This window comes from Thermobia domestica, chromosome 5 (genome assembly GCF_964235325.1).
Source record: "Thermobia domestica chromosome 5, izTheDome1.hap1.1, whole genome shotgun sequence".
Lineage (NCBI taxonomy): Eukaryota > Metazoa > Arthropoda > Insecta > Zygentoma > Lepismatidae > Thermobia > Thermobia domestica.
Window position 1 is genome coordinate 321401035 of NC_137458.1, and position 17843 is coordinate 321418877.

At 34.5% G+C, this 17843-nt stretch overlaps 1 protein-coding gene across 2 annotated transcripts in view; it reads left to right on the forward strand.

The window, feature by feature from the left end:
• Positions 1-3848: 3848 nt before the first annotated feature.
• Mtp (microsomal triacylglycerol transfer protein) overlaps positions 3849-17843 on the forward strand; it is a 159221-nt gene continuing 145226 nt past the window's right edge. For both annotated transcript variants that reach the window (XM_081760536.1, XM_081760537.1), the window contains exon 1: positions 3849-4050. In XM_081760536.1, coding sequence (XP_081616662.1) covers positions 4005-4050 — 46 coding nt within the window. In that variant the 5' untranslated portion in view covers positions 3849-4004. The remainder of the gene's footprint in view (positions 4051-17843) is intronic.

A 17843-nucleotide genomic window follows, 5' to 3' on the forward strand; every position in this document is an offset into this window, starting at 1 on the left:
ACTCACAATGTCAAAATTTGATTTTTTAAAAATATATATATGCTTTTAAGGCTAAATCCTTGACTAAATCAACATAATTTATCACATTCTAATTGGTAGGATGGTTGGGTAGGGTGTGGCTGGAAATCGAATTGCAGCCACCACCCAGTGGTGAGCTCTGGGCCATTTCATGAAGAAGAAAGCGTGGAAAAATGGGCGAAGAGCTGCAAAAGCATTATGGAAATAAAATGTATAAAATTACTTACATTAACGAATTATTAACAAACATGACCTCACACAACTAAAATAAAGTACTTAGACGCTATAGAAATGAAAAAAGTAATCTTTATATTTCTTGGGTAAAGATAAATTTTTGTTTCTTGTAATTTTTTTTTTTTTTTTTTCATAACTTAGGCCATTTGCGCGAACTGAATATCAAAATGTGATTTTCTTCGTTATTTTTCCATTATTAGCACGCGAATACGTAACTTTTGAGCCCTATTAGAATTCGATACTCGAAAATCTGATTTTTTCATTCCATCCTAGTGTGTACGTGTGAATGAAGTCCCACTTAACCGCCTACCTCTACACAATACCGCGAGAACACGATCTGCACTTGACGCTGAATGCCGCGTTCACAAAAGCTCTCCATTCACTTCTATCCTTAGCCAACTGAATCCAGTTTCTACTTTGTATTCCTATATCTGCGAGATCCATCTTAATATTCTCCACCCATCTGCAGCTAGTTCTTACTAATGGTCGTTTATGGATTGGGTTTCCAGCTAAAATTTTGAAAGCATTCCTACTTTCTTCCACTCTGGCTGCATGACCTGCCCACCTCAGTCTCCTAGATTTGAAGATTTTAACAATGTTTGGTAACCGGTATAAACTTTGCAGTTCCTCGTTATGTAGTTCAAACCATTCCCCATTCCCGTCCTTCTTAGGTTGGAGTATTTATCTCGTTTTTTTTTTTTTTTTTTTTTTTTTTTTTTTTTTTTTACCCGTCCAATTCACTTTATACCCTCATTTTACCTATATGTCACTCGTAATTTTCATGACTTTTACCGAGATTTGTGTATACCTATTAACATTTTAAAACAAATTACCAACATATTACAAGGGCTTGAATATTCTTTCCATACGTTTTTGCGTAAATAATACACACTCAGGAGGAAAATCTAGTTATAACAAAAGTAATGCATGAAGTGAGAAGACATTTCGGATCGAGGCTGACTACTAATATTTCGTCCTCGGTACAACCTTGGATATTGACCCAGCGAAGATTTAACTGCATTAAGAGATCACGAACTCCTCTTAACAAAAGCAGAATTAATACTGGGCTGAATAAATGTCCTGACCACACATCACTTAATCGAAGTTTTGCCATAGAGTTTAGTTAGAAATTACAATTCTTCAAGATTTCAGGTAAGAAGTCTATTGAATATTTTGCGTACAAGTGAAGTTTTCATGCTCGTTTTCTGGATTAAAACGAAAAAAAGTACTATCAAGGAAACATTTTTGAGAGGTGATGATTGCCTCCTCCTTGCCCTCCTTAAGCCAGAAATGGCGTGGATCTATGAAAACTTGACCTACCACCCACCATGACCCACTATAACCCACCTCCCACCGTGACCCACTCTGACCCACCACCTACCAAAACCCATCGTCATTAACAAGGCTGTGAAATTATCACTAATCGGAGTTTACATTTCTACGGTCAATCACTCAAGCACCGCTCTGTTATAATAATAATGAATCTGACCTTTAAAATACAAAATGATAAAGTGTTTGTGATGGGCCATATTGCAATTAACTTCCATTTAATTATCATATATAATTATTTCATTGTTGAATTACAGATACTTTTCAGTAGAAAATAGGATGGAATTTAAGTCTGAAATCAAGATAAAGCAGGCCAATGTAAAGGGGAAAAGTGTAAAATTTGACTCTGTCTCGAAAGTGAAGTAGTAAGCCATATTGCTATTACTACAATTACAAATATCAATATCCAAAAGTGCCTGAAGTTCTTTTTTCACTTAGATATACTTATCTCAGATAAGTAAGTAGAAACAAATGAAAAAGGAAGAAAAATGAAGGCCTTGAAAGTAAAATGTACACAAATTCACCAGTGTTCAGAGGATGCTGTCTATAATGTAGTGAACAGAGGGGAACGGTGGGTCTTAAGTGGGTCGGTGAGACATAGTGAGTCCAGAAGACAGAGTGAGTCATTGTGAGTCGATCAGTCAGAGTGGGTCAAAGTGGATCGCAGTAGGTTATGTCCTGTTGATCCCTGATCCACTGCCCCACTCCATCTCTGCTTTAGAAGTAGCCACTAGCCAGCATTAAACTTCAGGGACGAAGATTTAAGAAAAGACCAGTGTATCGCATTTTGTTCATTGTTCGAAGGAAACATTCCTGCTTCGCATTCAGCAGATTGATCCGACAGTCAGCCATTCTGAAAGATTTTTTTTTTTTAGGGTTTTTCTCAGTTCCACCAGACAAATGTCGTAATAGTAGCTTTGATATAGCACCTGACCAATTTTCACTTGCTTTCGTCTTATTATTCTTAATTTTTAATAGCTCCAGTCAGACGCGCACCCAGAAAGTTTTGTTGGGAGGTCAAGCTTCGCGGGATTCAATACTACAAGTCACTATGTCTATGTAGTATGCAAAGGATATTATTCTGTACCCGATAAGTAATTGTAAAATACTTCCAACTATATTTTCAGAAAAAAATTATAGAACTAGATTGTTTTATTTATAAGAGAAACAGTACACATGAATTAATTCAACTGTTCATGCTACATTAATCATTTCTCTGTTAAAGGGTATAGTTTTATTCAGAAAGTGTAAAATATATGTTGAGTTAGGAAGTTTTATAGTTCTGTACCCGATGGATCCCCGTAAGTGTGCTCTTGGCTCCATTATAAATGACCCCCTGTAGGTCACATCTATAAATTAGGGTTTTTGCGTTTAGCGCAGATTAGGGATCAGGAATTAGATTTTTCGGCTGTCGGCATCTAAAGCCATTTTGCCCTTCGCATATATGAGGAATGACGTCCCGCGGCGAGCACACTATCCGGGAAAGGGAAAGAAGAAAGGATTGGAGAAGGAAGGAAGAGGCTTGGGACCTATATATTAGTTACCATCCCGGGATTTGCCTGGTGTGAATGAGGAAAACCCAGGAAAAACCTCATTCAAGATAGCTGGCCTGAAAGAGCTGTTACACTTTTTTGACCGAGTGTCCCCACCGGGAATGGAACTCGGGACCGCTCGCATCAAAGGCGAGAGCGTTAGCGACTACGCCACGCGGGGCCACTTTCTTGGGTTTAGCATTCTTATGAGGTTGTAAAGAACAGAACCTATTAACGTAACCTCCGAAATGCGACCAGAGCTCGAACCTGGTGCTGTTGGCTTGTGCACTAATCATCATGTGACACCAACTTCACAGTATACGCCGTTCCCCAAAACATTATATCTCCTGCAGGAGGGCTGGATTAGAGGACACGCAATCATCTCCGCCTGTATCCATAAGTTCGTTAATTAAAGTAAATACATGAATATAAAGGAAAAATTTAGGGGAATAGTGCTCCCTAGACACTGACTACTGCCCTGTTGCTCCAAACAAACAAACAAACAAATCCTCCCTCTTTAACCCTGGTCTGCTATCAAAACGGATAGTTATCATTAACTCAGTTGATAATAATGATTGCAGACTAAGACCCTTTAGATTAACTTTTGTGTATGATGCAGTATATATTCAAAAAAGATTTCCAAAGCCGAGATAAAAGGAGGAGAATATAACCTCCCGACCTTGTAACCTTTGATCGAGCATCGGATAGCCAGCCATATCGTCAATGACGTTTACCATTTCCCCTTCTCAGTAATTACGTGTCACTCATCCCGTGAGGAGCAACAACTGGACATCCGTCCATCGCTCCAACGTTTTAACAATTTCGTTTTATTTTAGTGTTTAAAAAAAATCACACGTGTGTACAGAGTGAATAAATGACCAACAGCTGAACATGGGAAGAGTTCACATTATCTTCTTTTGGATATTCTCCATCTTCGGTAAAGTATCTCTTTCTTAACTTTATTTTGTTATATCTTTTTTACATTTATTCCTTGGTATTTCACAATTAATTATTACTAGCGGAATCTGCGCTCTCGAGACACAGCGCATCATTCACATATGAGCATGAATCTCCTTGACATTCCTCACATCTGTACATGTCCCTTTACAGACACATGTGAAACACGTGTATTGATAAAAATCGGCAAGAAGTCCATAAAGGGAATACTTTTTCGATATCTTGCACCGTTTGCAAGATTTGATCCTACTTCCGGTTAGAGTTTCTAATTCATGTGCGATCAGTATTTTCTTTCTTCTTGCATGCAGTATGTAATAAGCAAATATATTACACATACAAATAATTATAACGTTAGCGATATATGGTCATGGGCGGAGTTTGGAATTGTCTCATGGGGCAAACCTTTTGTCTGCTGGGGGGGGGGGGGGCACGGTAAATACAAATGAGAATTGAAGGATCTTATATGTAGCATTTTTATTTTTTGTCAAAAAGTTGGGGGGAATGCCCCCCTATGCCCCGCTATAGTTCCGCCTATGTATATTGTGTTCAGTGGGCAAAATACTCCAAACAATAAAGATTTATCTTAGACTGGAGAAATGGTTATCCTTAGTTTTTCATTATCATTTGGCCGTGAAACAAACGCCTGAAAAATGAACAACCCCTGTATACAGCTATGTTGTGTTGGAATGTATAACTCATAGGGTATGATGCTTTACTTTTTTTTAAAAAAATCAACACTTCCAGTGTACCCCTAAAAATGTAATAAACAAATGACGGCCTCATTTTTTTAAAAAAAATATTCAATTAGAACTGGACAATCTACACAAAATTTGGAATCGACTAGCGAAACCGACACGTTTCTAGCACTTGTGGTTTTCGAGATTTCATTGTCGAAAGGATTGGAGACAAACATACACACTTTTCTTTGGAGACAAACATATAAACCTAACATTTTAATATATAGATTGTAATAGAGGTATAGTCTGAAATAAATATTTTATATCAAATGTAATATGAGAAAAGTCGATTAGTACCGAGCTGAATAACATGAAATTTTACGTCCCACACTTATGTCTTTTAGGCTAAAGAAGACTAATGAAAGTGTACAATATGCAAGAATTGGTGGAATGAGAATGTAGAGGACGTACATCCACGTACCAGGGAGGTACTAGAGATGAGAGCTTTACCAATGAGCTACTGTGCTCTCAAGTCAGTATACTGTATATAGATGATTAAGGGACAAGATGGAGTCTACTCTTGGGAAGTTGAATCGATCACGAAAAACTACATCTGAATATCTTTTATGTTTTTGTTCTATGGAATTCAGCACTGAAATAGGAAGTAGTAGTAAATTTCAACAACTTGCAGTTTTAGTAGAATGTTTTGGGTTGTGATAGGATTTCCCTTGACACCGTGAAACGATTGCAGAAAACGCTAGTTGCTATATATTACCGTTTTTGTTCTATGGCGAATATTATTATTATTAAGTATTATGCCTTTCTGCAGGTCCTGGTACTAATGAGTTTTTTTTTTTTCAATTTTAGATTTGGGCTTGTAAATGTTTTTTCCACTTTTGTCTATCTTCAGCTTCCTCTTTTAACTCCCAATATTTTTTCATATCTTTCAAATCATCGATCAGCTATGTTCTTCTTCTTCCTATTCCTCGCTTTCCTTCCATATGTCCTTCTATGGCGATATGAAGAAGACAATTTCGTCGCAGGTTGTGTTCAATCCAATTGGCCTCCCTACGAAGGATGCTGGCTAGAAGTATCCTCTTCTCTCCTATCCGTTTTAAAACATCTTTGTTTGTTGCTCTCTCTGTCCATTTTATTTTCTCCATCTTCCTCCAACACCACATTTCGAAGGTCTCTAAATATTTCTTCTCTAACTTCCGTAATGTCCAAGTCTCTGAACCATACAGTCCAATACTCCATATATAGCACTTGACAACTTCTTATTGAGCCTGCTAGTTAAGAGTGATCTTTTTCTTCTTCAATATTGAAAACGAAAATCGTTAATTTGAACCACTTTCACTTTGACTAGAGGGTTAATGGAAAACGGGGAACCAATTCTTGGAAAGTTAACTCAGTTACAAGAAATGCTTTTCGGTACCTTTGAACGTTTTTGCTCTGCTTAAATCAGTATTGAAATGGAAGTATTGCTAAATTTCAACTAGTTTCGGTTTTCGTAGTGTTGCGGGTTGTGATGATATGTTCTCTTGAGACACCGAATCGATTACAGAAAACTGTTTGCCCGTATCTATTACCATTTTTGTTCTATGGCGATAAGTGTTGAAACCGAAAATGGCTAATTTGAACCACTTCCGGTTTAAGAAGAGCATTATGAAGAAGATGGAACCTACTCTTAGGACAATGAATAGATTGCAAAAAAGCCACATCGCGATATCTCTTATCGTCTTTCTCTATGGAAACGATCATTGAAACCAGAAGTAATAGCAAATTTCAACCATTTCTGGTTTGATAGCGTTTTGCAGGTTGTGATGGTATATACCTTGATACCCTGAATTGATTTTAGAAAACCGTTTGTCAATATATATTGCCATTTTTGTTCTATAGCGACAAATGTTAATCACTTTCGCATTTAATAGAGAATTAAGGGAAAAGATAGAAACTACTCTTCGGAAACCGATGCGATTGCAAAAAATAGCATCTCGATATCTCTTAATGTTTTTAATCTATAGAAATTAGTATTGATACCGCAAGTAGTAGTGAATTTTGACCACTTCTAGTTTTCTTAAAGTGTTCGGGATAGTCATGGCATGGTATATACATTACCTTGGGACGTTGGATCGTTTCCGAAAAGCTTGCTAAAAGCCTAGATATTAAAATATAGTTCCTATTACGTGGTTTCAATACAATTTTTAGTCCTTATATCTATATTGAAACTTTAAAATCCATTTTTTAAAATTATAGTCTGAGTTACATCGGCTGTTAACTATCTTTTCTACAGATGCAGAGTCAATCAATTTTCTCCTGTCAGCCAGTGATTGTAATTTACCGGTATTCAGATGTGTGTTACAATAATAATCCAGTGCTAACTTAAAGTATTCTAATAACATACTTTTTGACCACTTAAATTTTGTTTACGAGGGTATTTGTTAGGCTGTTTCAAATCATCAATGCATATTGTAGTTTTGATCTTACCAGCAGTTTATACAAGAGTACATAAGCAGTGCTGGACTGGCCATGTTGGTTACTTGGCAATGGCCAAGGGCCCGAGGAGTCCCGCAGGGATCGTGAGGTGCAGGATTTGTAGGCCTTGGTGGAATTTTCGCAATCGCAAATGCTTTCTTGAGTTTTCCTACCAAAAAGGTTGCGGAAACCTAAGTTCGTCTTTCCGCAAGAAGACTTCTTGGGCCCCCTTATTCATATCAGTAACTTCACGGTTACGTTTGGTTGCCTCAATATTATTGTAACTCTTTTTGCGATCTGTTTTGTACTTCATATTTATTCAATACAGAAAATATTTTTGCCACTTATGGTTTGCAACTGACGTGTTAAGTTTAAATATATATAACACGTCAGTTAGAAACCGTAAGTCCAAACATATACATCCTAGTAGCAGAGACAATTTGCAAACCGGTTGCTGTAAGCTTACATCGCAACTCGGCCAAGCTTACATCCAGCTTGATTGGAAAACGTGCAAGCATGCCGCAAGCTGGATTCCAGTAACGAAGTTACATGTGAGTAACCTTGCATTCAGTGTTCCATTTAAGTTTGACGCAAGCGGATTACAAGTCAAGTCAAATCAATGGCCAATGAACGGCCAGTGATGCTATGACGCTCTGCGAAGAGTCTAAATCATCGCTTGCAAGTACAACAAAAAGCAGATTGTATGAAAGCATGCGTTTCAAGTGCAAGCGTAGAAAGCCAAAAGCCAACCACGCGCCAACTGGCCGAAAGGTTTCTTGCTACTAGGTATATCTATCTATCTATCTATCTATCTATATATATATATATATATATATATATATATATATATATATATATATATATATATATATATATATATATATATATATATATAAGTATCTGAGTGACAAAACGCAAGTCATTGATTACACAGGTATAATAATAATAATAATAATTATTATTATTATTATTATTGTTGTTGTTATTGTTATTATTATTTATAGTTATCGATTGAAGTAAAATAAATAATCAATATAGGCCTATATAAATTAATCCGAATAGATTATCCCAGACCATAAGCAACTCTAGTTAAAATTCCCCTGCCCAAAATCAAACCCACTACCAAAAATCATATTTGATTTAGATATGATGATTAAGGATACGAAAGTTCTAATTAGTGAATGTTGAAAAGTTTTAGTTTATCCTTTTAATTTCAATTATTAATATTTTGTAAACTAACATAGCTTAAATTTCCGGTACATGCATGTACGCCAGTTGGAAAAAGTACTTAAGAAATAAATCACCTCTCAGTTTGGAATATTAATCTAAAGCAGCGTTTCCCAACCGGTGTGCCGCGAATGGGCCGCTAGTGTGCCGCGAGGAAATCGAAACAAATTATTAATTGTGTAGGAACCAAATTGCAAGACATAGGGGAAAATGTATATTTGTATTTCACATTACTATGAACCTCTACTATAAATCTACACTTTTAAGTTTCATTATGTGTTACTTTTCTGTACATTTTTAATGTTGAAAAACGTATTTATCATTGTCATTCTTATTGACCATTATTGCTTCTTTATTTTTGCAGACTATTTCGTAATTTGAAATTTTAACGTATCATTTAATAAATTCAACAAAGCAAACATGCATACAAATTACCTACATTTGTGTTTTAAAAGTATAGGAGATTTGTTTATTTGTTCATTATTTAGTGATCTTCCCTTTTAGTTAAAGGTTAGACACAGTTTTCGAAAGAGAAAGTGGATTTTTAAAAACCCGAGTCCTATATTTCATTGCAATTGTTTTCTATTTTAAAATTAGAATGAAAAATAAGCATAATGATTTACCACGGGGGAAAATCAGTGATCGAGCTTTCTTCTCTGTAAGAAGGAGGTCAGTAATCACATAAAAATACCACGGTATTTTATATTTACAAATAATAATAGTATATATATATATATATATATATATATATATATATATATATATATATATATATATATATATATAATATGGGTGTGCCGCGAGAATTCAAGTTACACCTGTAGTGTGCCGCAAGTTGAAAAAGGTTGGGAAACGCCGATCTAAAGGAACTCTAACATATTGAACTCTTGCTATTAAAACTACAAACCCAAGTCTTGATGATTTTGCTGAACGAAGATACTTATGCTGAGAGTGGACTACACTACCAAGGTCAAATAACTTCCTATAATCTGTTGTCATGCCAAAGTTCATAAATGAACACGCGGTTCACAATGGTTGGCTAAACGGATGCATTTGTATTTTCTATTAGTAGTAATCCTAAACAAGTGACTAGCTAGTACGTCGTGCACATTATAGAAACGCCTGTACACTCAGCGACAAAGGTTCTTTCCGTTTCGTAAAATTTATTTTGGGAATAATGGTGGTATAGTTAGAACATAGAAAAAATACAGAAAATTACATTCCTTTTTAATTTACTGAAAACTGTACTCAAATTGTCCTTCCATTCAGAAGTTATTTATGAAACTAATTTCATTAAATGGAAAGAACTTTGTCCCTGACTGTACACGAAAAGCATGTAATTTGAAACAAGGCTATAGTACAACATAATTTTTCTTCGTATTTTTAAAAGATGAGATTAATTTACCATCTTGCACTGGCATCAAACCCAATAAAACTCTTAATTTTCAAAGAAAACACATACTATCTAATGAAAACCTTTATTATTATTATTATTATTATTATTATTATTATTATTATTATTATTATTATTATTATTATTATTATTAGTAGTAGTAGTAGTAGTAGTAGTAGTAGTAGTAGTAGTAGTAGTAGTAGTAGAAGTAGTAGTAGTAGTCTTATGAATAGAAGAAAAAATTTCGACACAGTATGCATGCAAAAAATACCTAGATAATGTTTATATCAGCGAATACTGCTTATGAAACATAGGTTTTAAAGTTCCCAGTCACAGCAAATAGCATGATTTTAGTTCTTTTAAATTGGAAATATGAAATTTATAAAGATTGACAGATTCTTTAAGTACATAAAGTTTAGATTTACTGTATTAAACAAGTAGAAGCTAACTAATAACATGAGAGCTAACTGATATTTTTTAAGCAAAGACGTTTAGAAACATTAAGTTAAAATGTAATAGCTTATGTAAATGGAATTAGCTTTTCGTTGTTTTAGATAGAAAGCTTGACAATTTTTACAGCTTTGACAAGGAATATTTCTGCTTAATTGACTTTTATCTACATTGTATTTTGTATTAGGCCTAGTACTCCTCTTTTTACTTTGGCGTGGGAGACCCGGGTTCGATTCCCGGCGGGAGCTCATGTGGTTCGGACTCCACGTCTCATATAGCCTCACTGTTGAAAGGGACGCTAAACTAAAAATCAACTGAACTCAACTCAATCCTCTTTTTACTGTTTTCTTCTTCTTCTTCTTCTTCTTCTTCTTCTTCTTATTATTATTATTATTATTATTATTATTATTATTATTATTATTATTATTATTATTATTATTATTATTATTATTATTAGTTCATAGCTAGGAACAAATCTAAATTCTCTGATTGATTAAGACATATATTTCAAGATGTGATCTCATCCAATGTGCTTCACTTGATGTGTTTCCAGTAGTGGGAAGCAGTGTTCGTACAGGTTTTACTTTTTTAAAAAATCCTCTACTGACACAAGATTTTTTTTTTCCTTTTCTCATTCAATTTTTACTAATTTGTTGAGTGTCCAATTGCTCTTCAGTTATGTGATAAGATTACTTTAGCTATATTAAAAAGAAATGCCAATCACGTTTGTTTTGTTCATGTGATATTTGCTTCTATTTTTTAAAAACTTTTTCCTCACTTTTTTTCTTTAACAAAAAACTACACACAAATACACCCAGGCAAGAACGTGTGCAAATCATGGTACTTTGAATACAGAGACACACTATTGCTATTGCATATTTCTGAAGAAAAAAGAAAAATATATAAGCATTTATATTGATTGGTCAATGAGTCAGCGCGAGGATTTTCATGGATTTTCACGCGTGATAAAAAAAAAAATCACTTTTCTCCTTTTTGCTAAAAATTTACCTACAAAATTACCTTAAATTAGGGAAATTTCCCTCACTCAAAGTAGAACACTAGTGGGGTGCTGTTTATATATATTGAGTGTATTAAGGGACCCATACACGCAGACATATGCATGAAGAAACATTCCAACATGCATGAAAACTGATAAAACCACAGGCAAGTTGATCGTGTATGGCCTCGTTCATGAAATCTTGCAAGTTTTCAAAATCTTCTGTAAGCATGCATGATGGTTTTGTCGTTCTTCATGCGTATTTACCGTGTATGTGCTCGTTTATACAAGCTTGTTATTTTATATTTAGGTCCGCCAATCACGACAGCGGAAGAAATCAAGTGACTCTTTCTTCCATAATGCCAAGGTCGTAAGTTGAACAGCAAGTTTGTACGTGTTTGGGCAAAAAATTCTTAGAGCATGCATGATGAAAAAAATCTTTCATGCAAGTGTGTGCGTCTATGGCCTCCTTTAAATTTCTGGAACCATAAACTACGTAATACGAAAAAGTGGAAGAGAAAAGTTGTTGGAGAGGACAGGAAAGCCAATATAAGGTAGCTTCTATGTCTAAACAGTAGATATTTATTTATCTAAATTAAAAATCAGTTGTATTATTGTCTTAATAGAACCGTGGCTGGAAACATACTACAAAAGGCAGTTTTATTATTTTCTATTTTTAACCCTTTCGGACCCAGGTCATTTTTGGCGTTCTCCTACATTTTTAGTTATTGACTCATTGCTCAGAAACTATTACCCAATTGATATTGTTAAGGCCTTGTTTTTTAGAAGGGGTGTGGCTATTTTTTTCGTGTAAGCTACATTACGGTGTTGCCAACAGGAGGAAAATTATTGTGGGAAATGTAGGGGTGAAAATTTACAAAAAGTTCCCTAACTAAATATCAAGATTTTTTGTAGCTGGCACCACCGTTGCCACATGGATCCAAGTCACCTAAAAATTCTTTGCTGTGTTGACAAGGTACAGGAAAACCTGAAGTCACTGGCTGCCATACAAAGAAAGAAAGAAAAAAATCTCTGTCATCATACACATGATATTTTGACACTTTTTATGCCTCAGAAGCAAAAATCAGCAGATATGCCGGGACTACAGCTTCCCTAATTGTCCTATTGAAACTTTTTATGGCGCGTTCTGTAGGCCACAGAGGAGGCTTTCATATAGTGGTACGTTTGTTCCAATGTCGCCAGCAAGAGGGAAATAATAGAAAGGAAAAGGGGGAATTTTCCGAATTTCACCTACAATTGGCAATTAACTTTTTTGTCTGGAAGCACTGCCACCAGACAGAATTAAACTATCTGAAAATAAACCTTGGTACCCTACAAATACCATGGCGATATTTAAGAAACAAAGCTTCTAATTCCAAAAAAATAGATTACGGTAAACATAAAGTAGGGGAAAACTGGAAAAATCAAGGGTTAAAACTTAAATACAAATTTTTTGGGCGCCCCCTAATTACCTCATTGTAACGATTTGTACCCGCTCCTGTTCAGTAAGGCTTCAACTTGACTTACGCTCGGACGTATAGGTACGGATTTATAAACAAAAATTTTGAATTTTTGCCCAAATTTAGGGAAATTTTAATTTTCGTATTTGGCAAGACTGCGGCGTGAGCCAGTCCAATTGATGTCAACAATTAGGTATCATCCGAGGTATCTACTTGACAAGTCTTAAGGAGATCTCTCTACAACGAAGGAAGCTACAGCGGAAAAAGGAAAAAGAAAATTCGAAAATGGAAAATTCTAGAATTTTTGACTTTGAGCTGAAATTTGAGACGGAAATTCGACACTCAGAAGAAAAAGAAACTAATATGATAAACTATGGTCCAATCATATTTGGCCCAAAAAAATATTCTGATATCTTGATTGGTGTCCACACAGAAACGGATTAAAAAAGTGACATACCCGTGTGTGTCACTTTGTCCACTTCGGCCCGAACGGGTTTGACAAAACGGTACGTACAATATTTTACCTCAAATACTTCTTTTGTTTGCATTTCGTCGTAAATATAATCATATTTTCTTGTTCCTTGTTCTTGTTCTTGTTCTTCTAGTTCTTCTTCTTCTTCTTCTCCTTCTTCTTCTTCTTCTTCTTCTTCTTCTTCTTCTTATTATTATTATTATTATTATTATTATTATTATTATTATTATTATTATTATTATTATTATTATTATTATTATTATTATTATTATTATTATTATTATTAAAAGAATATTACTTACTTGTCTCAACTCTAAAGTATTTAAAATCTCATAACTTATATTTAATTATTGGAAAGAACATCACTTACAAAAAAAAAAAAAATGTACACGCTTATTAGTAATGACTAAAGTTTCACTAACAACTTGTGATATTCGTAACCATTCATGCTTTAGAAAGAAATTAATGGTTTTTGGTGTATGGAAACAGTGAAATATTTACTTTTCTTCAGTTTTCACTTTCTGGATAATGCAATTATACTTCATGTGTTTATGTCAAGTTTGTTATATATGTACGACATCAGTAATGAATGGAATCTGTTCTAATTTCGTGACCATCAAAAACCACAGTACGGTGTTACACTTTTATTGTCACGTAAAACAGCAATTCAATAACTTTCTATTATAAGAAAGGTAAAACATGATTCATTTCTTAATCTGAATGTTAATGCCGAAACAGTTGATCAGTTTTTAAAGACTTTAGTTTACCAAAAACTATTTTATATATTTACTCTCTCTGTCCATGTGCCCATGTGAAAGTTTAACATTGGTTTTGCAATAAATACTGAGAAAACAGTCATATGTAACACCTACCAAGTCAAACACTCCGATTTTGATCAAATTTGGCAGGTAGATACTACACATAAAATAAACGAATACGTGTTTTCTTTATTTTCTGCCGAAAAACGGTTTTAGGGAGCAAAGGCCCCCGGACCAAAATTTTGAAAGTTGACTCCGAATGGCAAGAAGAAGTGTACCGAAGTGAATTAAATTGTGCACAGATATTGTAAACATAAAATGAAGAGTTGTTTGCCTCTCCAAAGAGCCGGGGACACAAACTAACAAGTACTTGTATTTCCTATTTTCAATAGTGTCGTCCTACTTGCGACAGTCTTGCGTGCGACAGGAACTGTTAACTGTCTTATGAGCTACAGATTCGATCTGTTAACTGGCCTATGAGTCACAGATTCGTTCATACTAAGATAATGGGAAGAAGATAAGATTCCCTCTTCTTTAACTTGTTTCATGTTAATACGATATAGAACCTAACAAAATATACTATGAAAAATATGTATTCCTAGAAGTCTCATTTTTTTCAGTTTTACAATTACAAGGAACATACACCCTTAACAATTAACAATTAAAAAATTAACCTTAATTAGATTCCTATAGGAAAAGTCTCAGTCCATTCTCTCACTTTACATATCTTTACAAATAAATAACATCTGGAAATAAACAATTTATTAACATTTTGGTAGCTTTCAACAGGGGGTGGGGAAGTAATTTAAATAGTTTATTTACATTTTGGATTGTTGGGACTGCAACTGCATTGAAATTGGTGGGATTGGTTATGAATAGCTAATCAGATGTAAGGAATCTCAAAAGCTGTCTTTTATTATTGAAATGGTTTTCTCAATATAATGAAATATATTGAACGAACAGTATCACTTACATGTACATTTTTCTTAGCAAGGTTGTTCCGAAGCTAATAACGTCATAAGCAAATACATTTTACGAGAGGGAATCATATCATCTTCCATTATCTTAATGTAAATGAATCGGTCGCTCATAGGACAGATAACAGTTCCTGTCGCTAATAGGACTGTCGCATCTAGGACTAATTAATTTTCAAAAATCAATGCAGTGGCAGATTTTCACTATTTTAACACTAACCGTTTCCTGCCTACAACGTATTTTATAAAAATATTTCAGGGGGTTTACTTCCTTACAGTGTTTTTCCGCATAAGCAAAAACGTGTCGATTTATTTTCTGTTTACTGTTGATATGCCAAATTTGAAGCAAATCTAATCAGAACACTTGGGAAACACGACTTGCCTTATTTTATATATGCAATATCTACACACAATTTCATTTGCTTTGGACCACACCTCCCTGCGCGTCTACGGTACCATTTACTCTTTTCGGAGGAAGCTTTGGCCCCAACATTGTTTTTCCGCAGAAAATAAAAAAAAAACATGTATTCGTTCATTTTTTGTTTATTGTCTCTACACAAAGTTTCGTTGCAATTCTTTATGTCCTTTAGGCATTTCTGACGTGCTGTTATTAGCACTTTTGATATTTCGTAATCAAAGGTTTGGAGGGGTCCGTGCCCCATCCAACTTTTTTTTTGGGGGGGGGGGAATACTAAACACATATTTCCATTTTACATCAACAATATCTGTGCACAATTTTATTCACTTCGGTGCACTTCTGCTTGCCTTTCGGGCATCAACTTTCAAATTTTGGGTGGGAGCTTTTGTCCCCTAAAACCGTTTTTCCGCCGAAAATAAAAAAACAAGTGTTAATTTATTTCATGTGTAGTAGCCCTATCTACCTGCTAAATTTTATCAAAATCATAGTGTTACACTTGGAAAGTGTTACATGTCAGTACATTCTATGTATCAAAAATAACTTAATGTTGAAGTGCGTCAAATTAAGTAATTATATTTTTGTAAAAGAAATGAATATTCATTTCATGATTTGCGCAATGCCAGGTTCTTGATGACATTAAGGGCGCAGACTACAAAATATTTTTGAAAAACTAATAACTTTTCTTTTGCCCGTTTTTCGTAAGTGCAAAGAGCTAATAAAATATAACTTACTACACTAATAGATAATGTTATTCTACACCCGAAAATACGAATCGGAAGAATTTTCAGTGTTGCCATCCACAGAAATTACAGCGTGATCAGAATTTGAATTAAGGCGGATTTTCATGGGTCCTTTACCTCCGTGAGTTACGAGCGATTGTGCTAAACAGCCAATGAAATCACGCATCGGAGATGGCGCGCTACACTCGCGTCAGAGTAGAAATTTGTTCAATTCTGACGGAAGTAGCGCGCGTACACTATTGTATTCACTGACTAACATGGCGGAAGTCGCAAACTTTCTATTTTACGCATGCGCATTAGCTAGGGAGTAGTAATTTGGCGCAATACACGCACGGGTGTATGAAAACGAAAATAATTTACGGTGAATACGCTACATGTGATGCTTCCGTTCTAACGCGGGCATGAAAATCCGCCTTTACTCAAAAATCTAGGTAAAGGCAACGACTAGAAAAATGAACTCAACAGTAATTGATGACTTATTACGCTGTCTATGTTCCATGTTTACTATTTTTTAAATAATGTTTCTATTTATTTTGTGATAACTTATTTATTTTGTAATAACTTATTTATTTTGTAATAATTTATGTAAGTTTTATAAAATAAATAGAAATATTATTCTATTTACACTGTAATTTCTATGGATGGCAACACTCATAATTCTCCAGATTCGTATCTTCGGGTGTAGAATAACATTATCTATTATTGTGGTAAGTTACATTTTATTAGCTCTTTGCACTTAAGAAAAACGGGCAAAAGAAAAAACATTAGTTTTTCAAAAATATTTAGTAGTCTGCCGCCTTAAGTGTTCACCACATAATAGAAAGCTTCATTTGGGCACATTCAAGACTAGCTAATTTCTTAGGCAATCTGGAGAACTTCAAAGTTAGTACCTTAAAAAAGTCTTTTTCCTACTTTGCTGTACATTATCATATACGTACAAAAATGTTTATATCATTTCATGTCTACATAAAATAGTAAATTAAATAAATAAATGACACTTTCTAGTGATGTGGTCGATAAAGCTATAGTGCGGCGACCGTAGGTAAAATTAATCCATTAATTTTATTTATTTTGAGAACAGAACAGAAATTATGAGATAATTATGTAAATATTGATTTTTGGACAATATGCTGTACAGCAAAGTTAACTCTTGTATAATTAGTGAACAAATTATGAAAACTTAATGCTGAAGCATGGTGTTGTAATTGTAGTAAAATACCATAGTCTTGATAGCCTCCACTGGAAATTGGGTACATGGTTATGGTTGAGTTCTAAGTATAACAACAGTCAACATATAGTTCAAATAGCACAATTAACAAGTTACAGACCAACCCATAGAAAATTTTAAGAAGTTATAACATTTGTTACCAAAAGGTGTTTAGAATATTAGAATTTTCAAATTTAATTTTACTTAATATCTATGATTAAGCTGTTGCTCTCAAAAATTTTAAACTTAAAAAAATCTAAATTGAATAATTATCATCATTATAGCTATTCTGCCATTATGGGTAGGTCACTTGCTGCAACAGAGAAGCTTCCATACTCCACAGTCTGCAACTAACCTCTTCGTCTTCATGTGCGATTTTTCTGTTTTGATACCAACCGTAGCCTTCTTCGCCCTCTCCCTGTCTTTCTTGCCACCATACTCTTTAGCACGTCATTCATGATCATGTTCCTTCCCAGGCAATGTCCCAATCAATTTCTCTTTCTCTTCTTAATAACGTCGCAAATT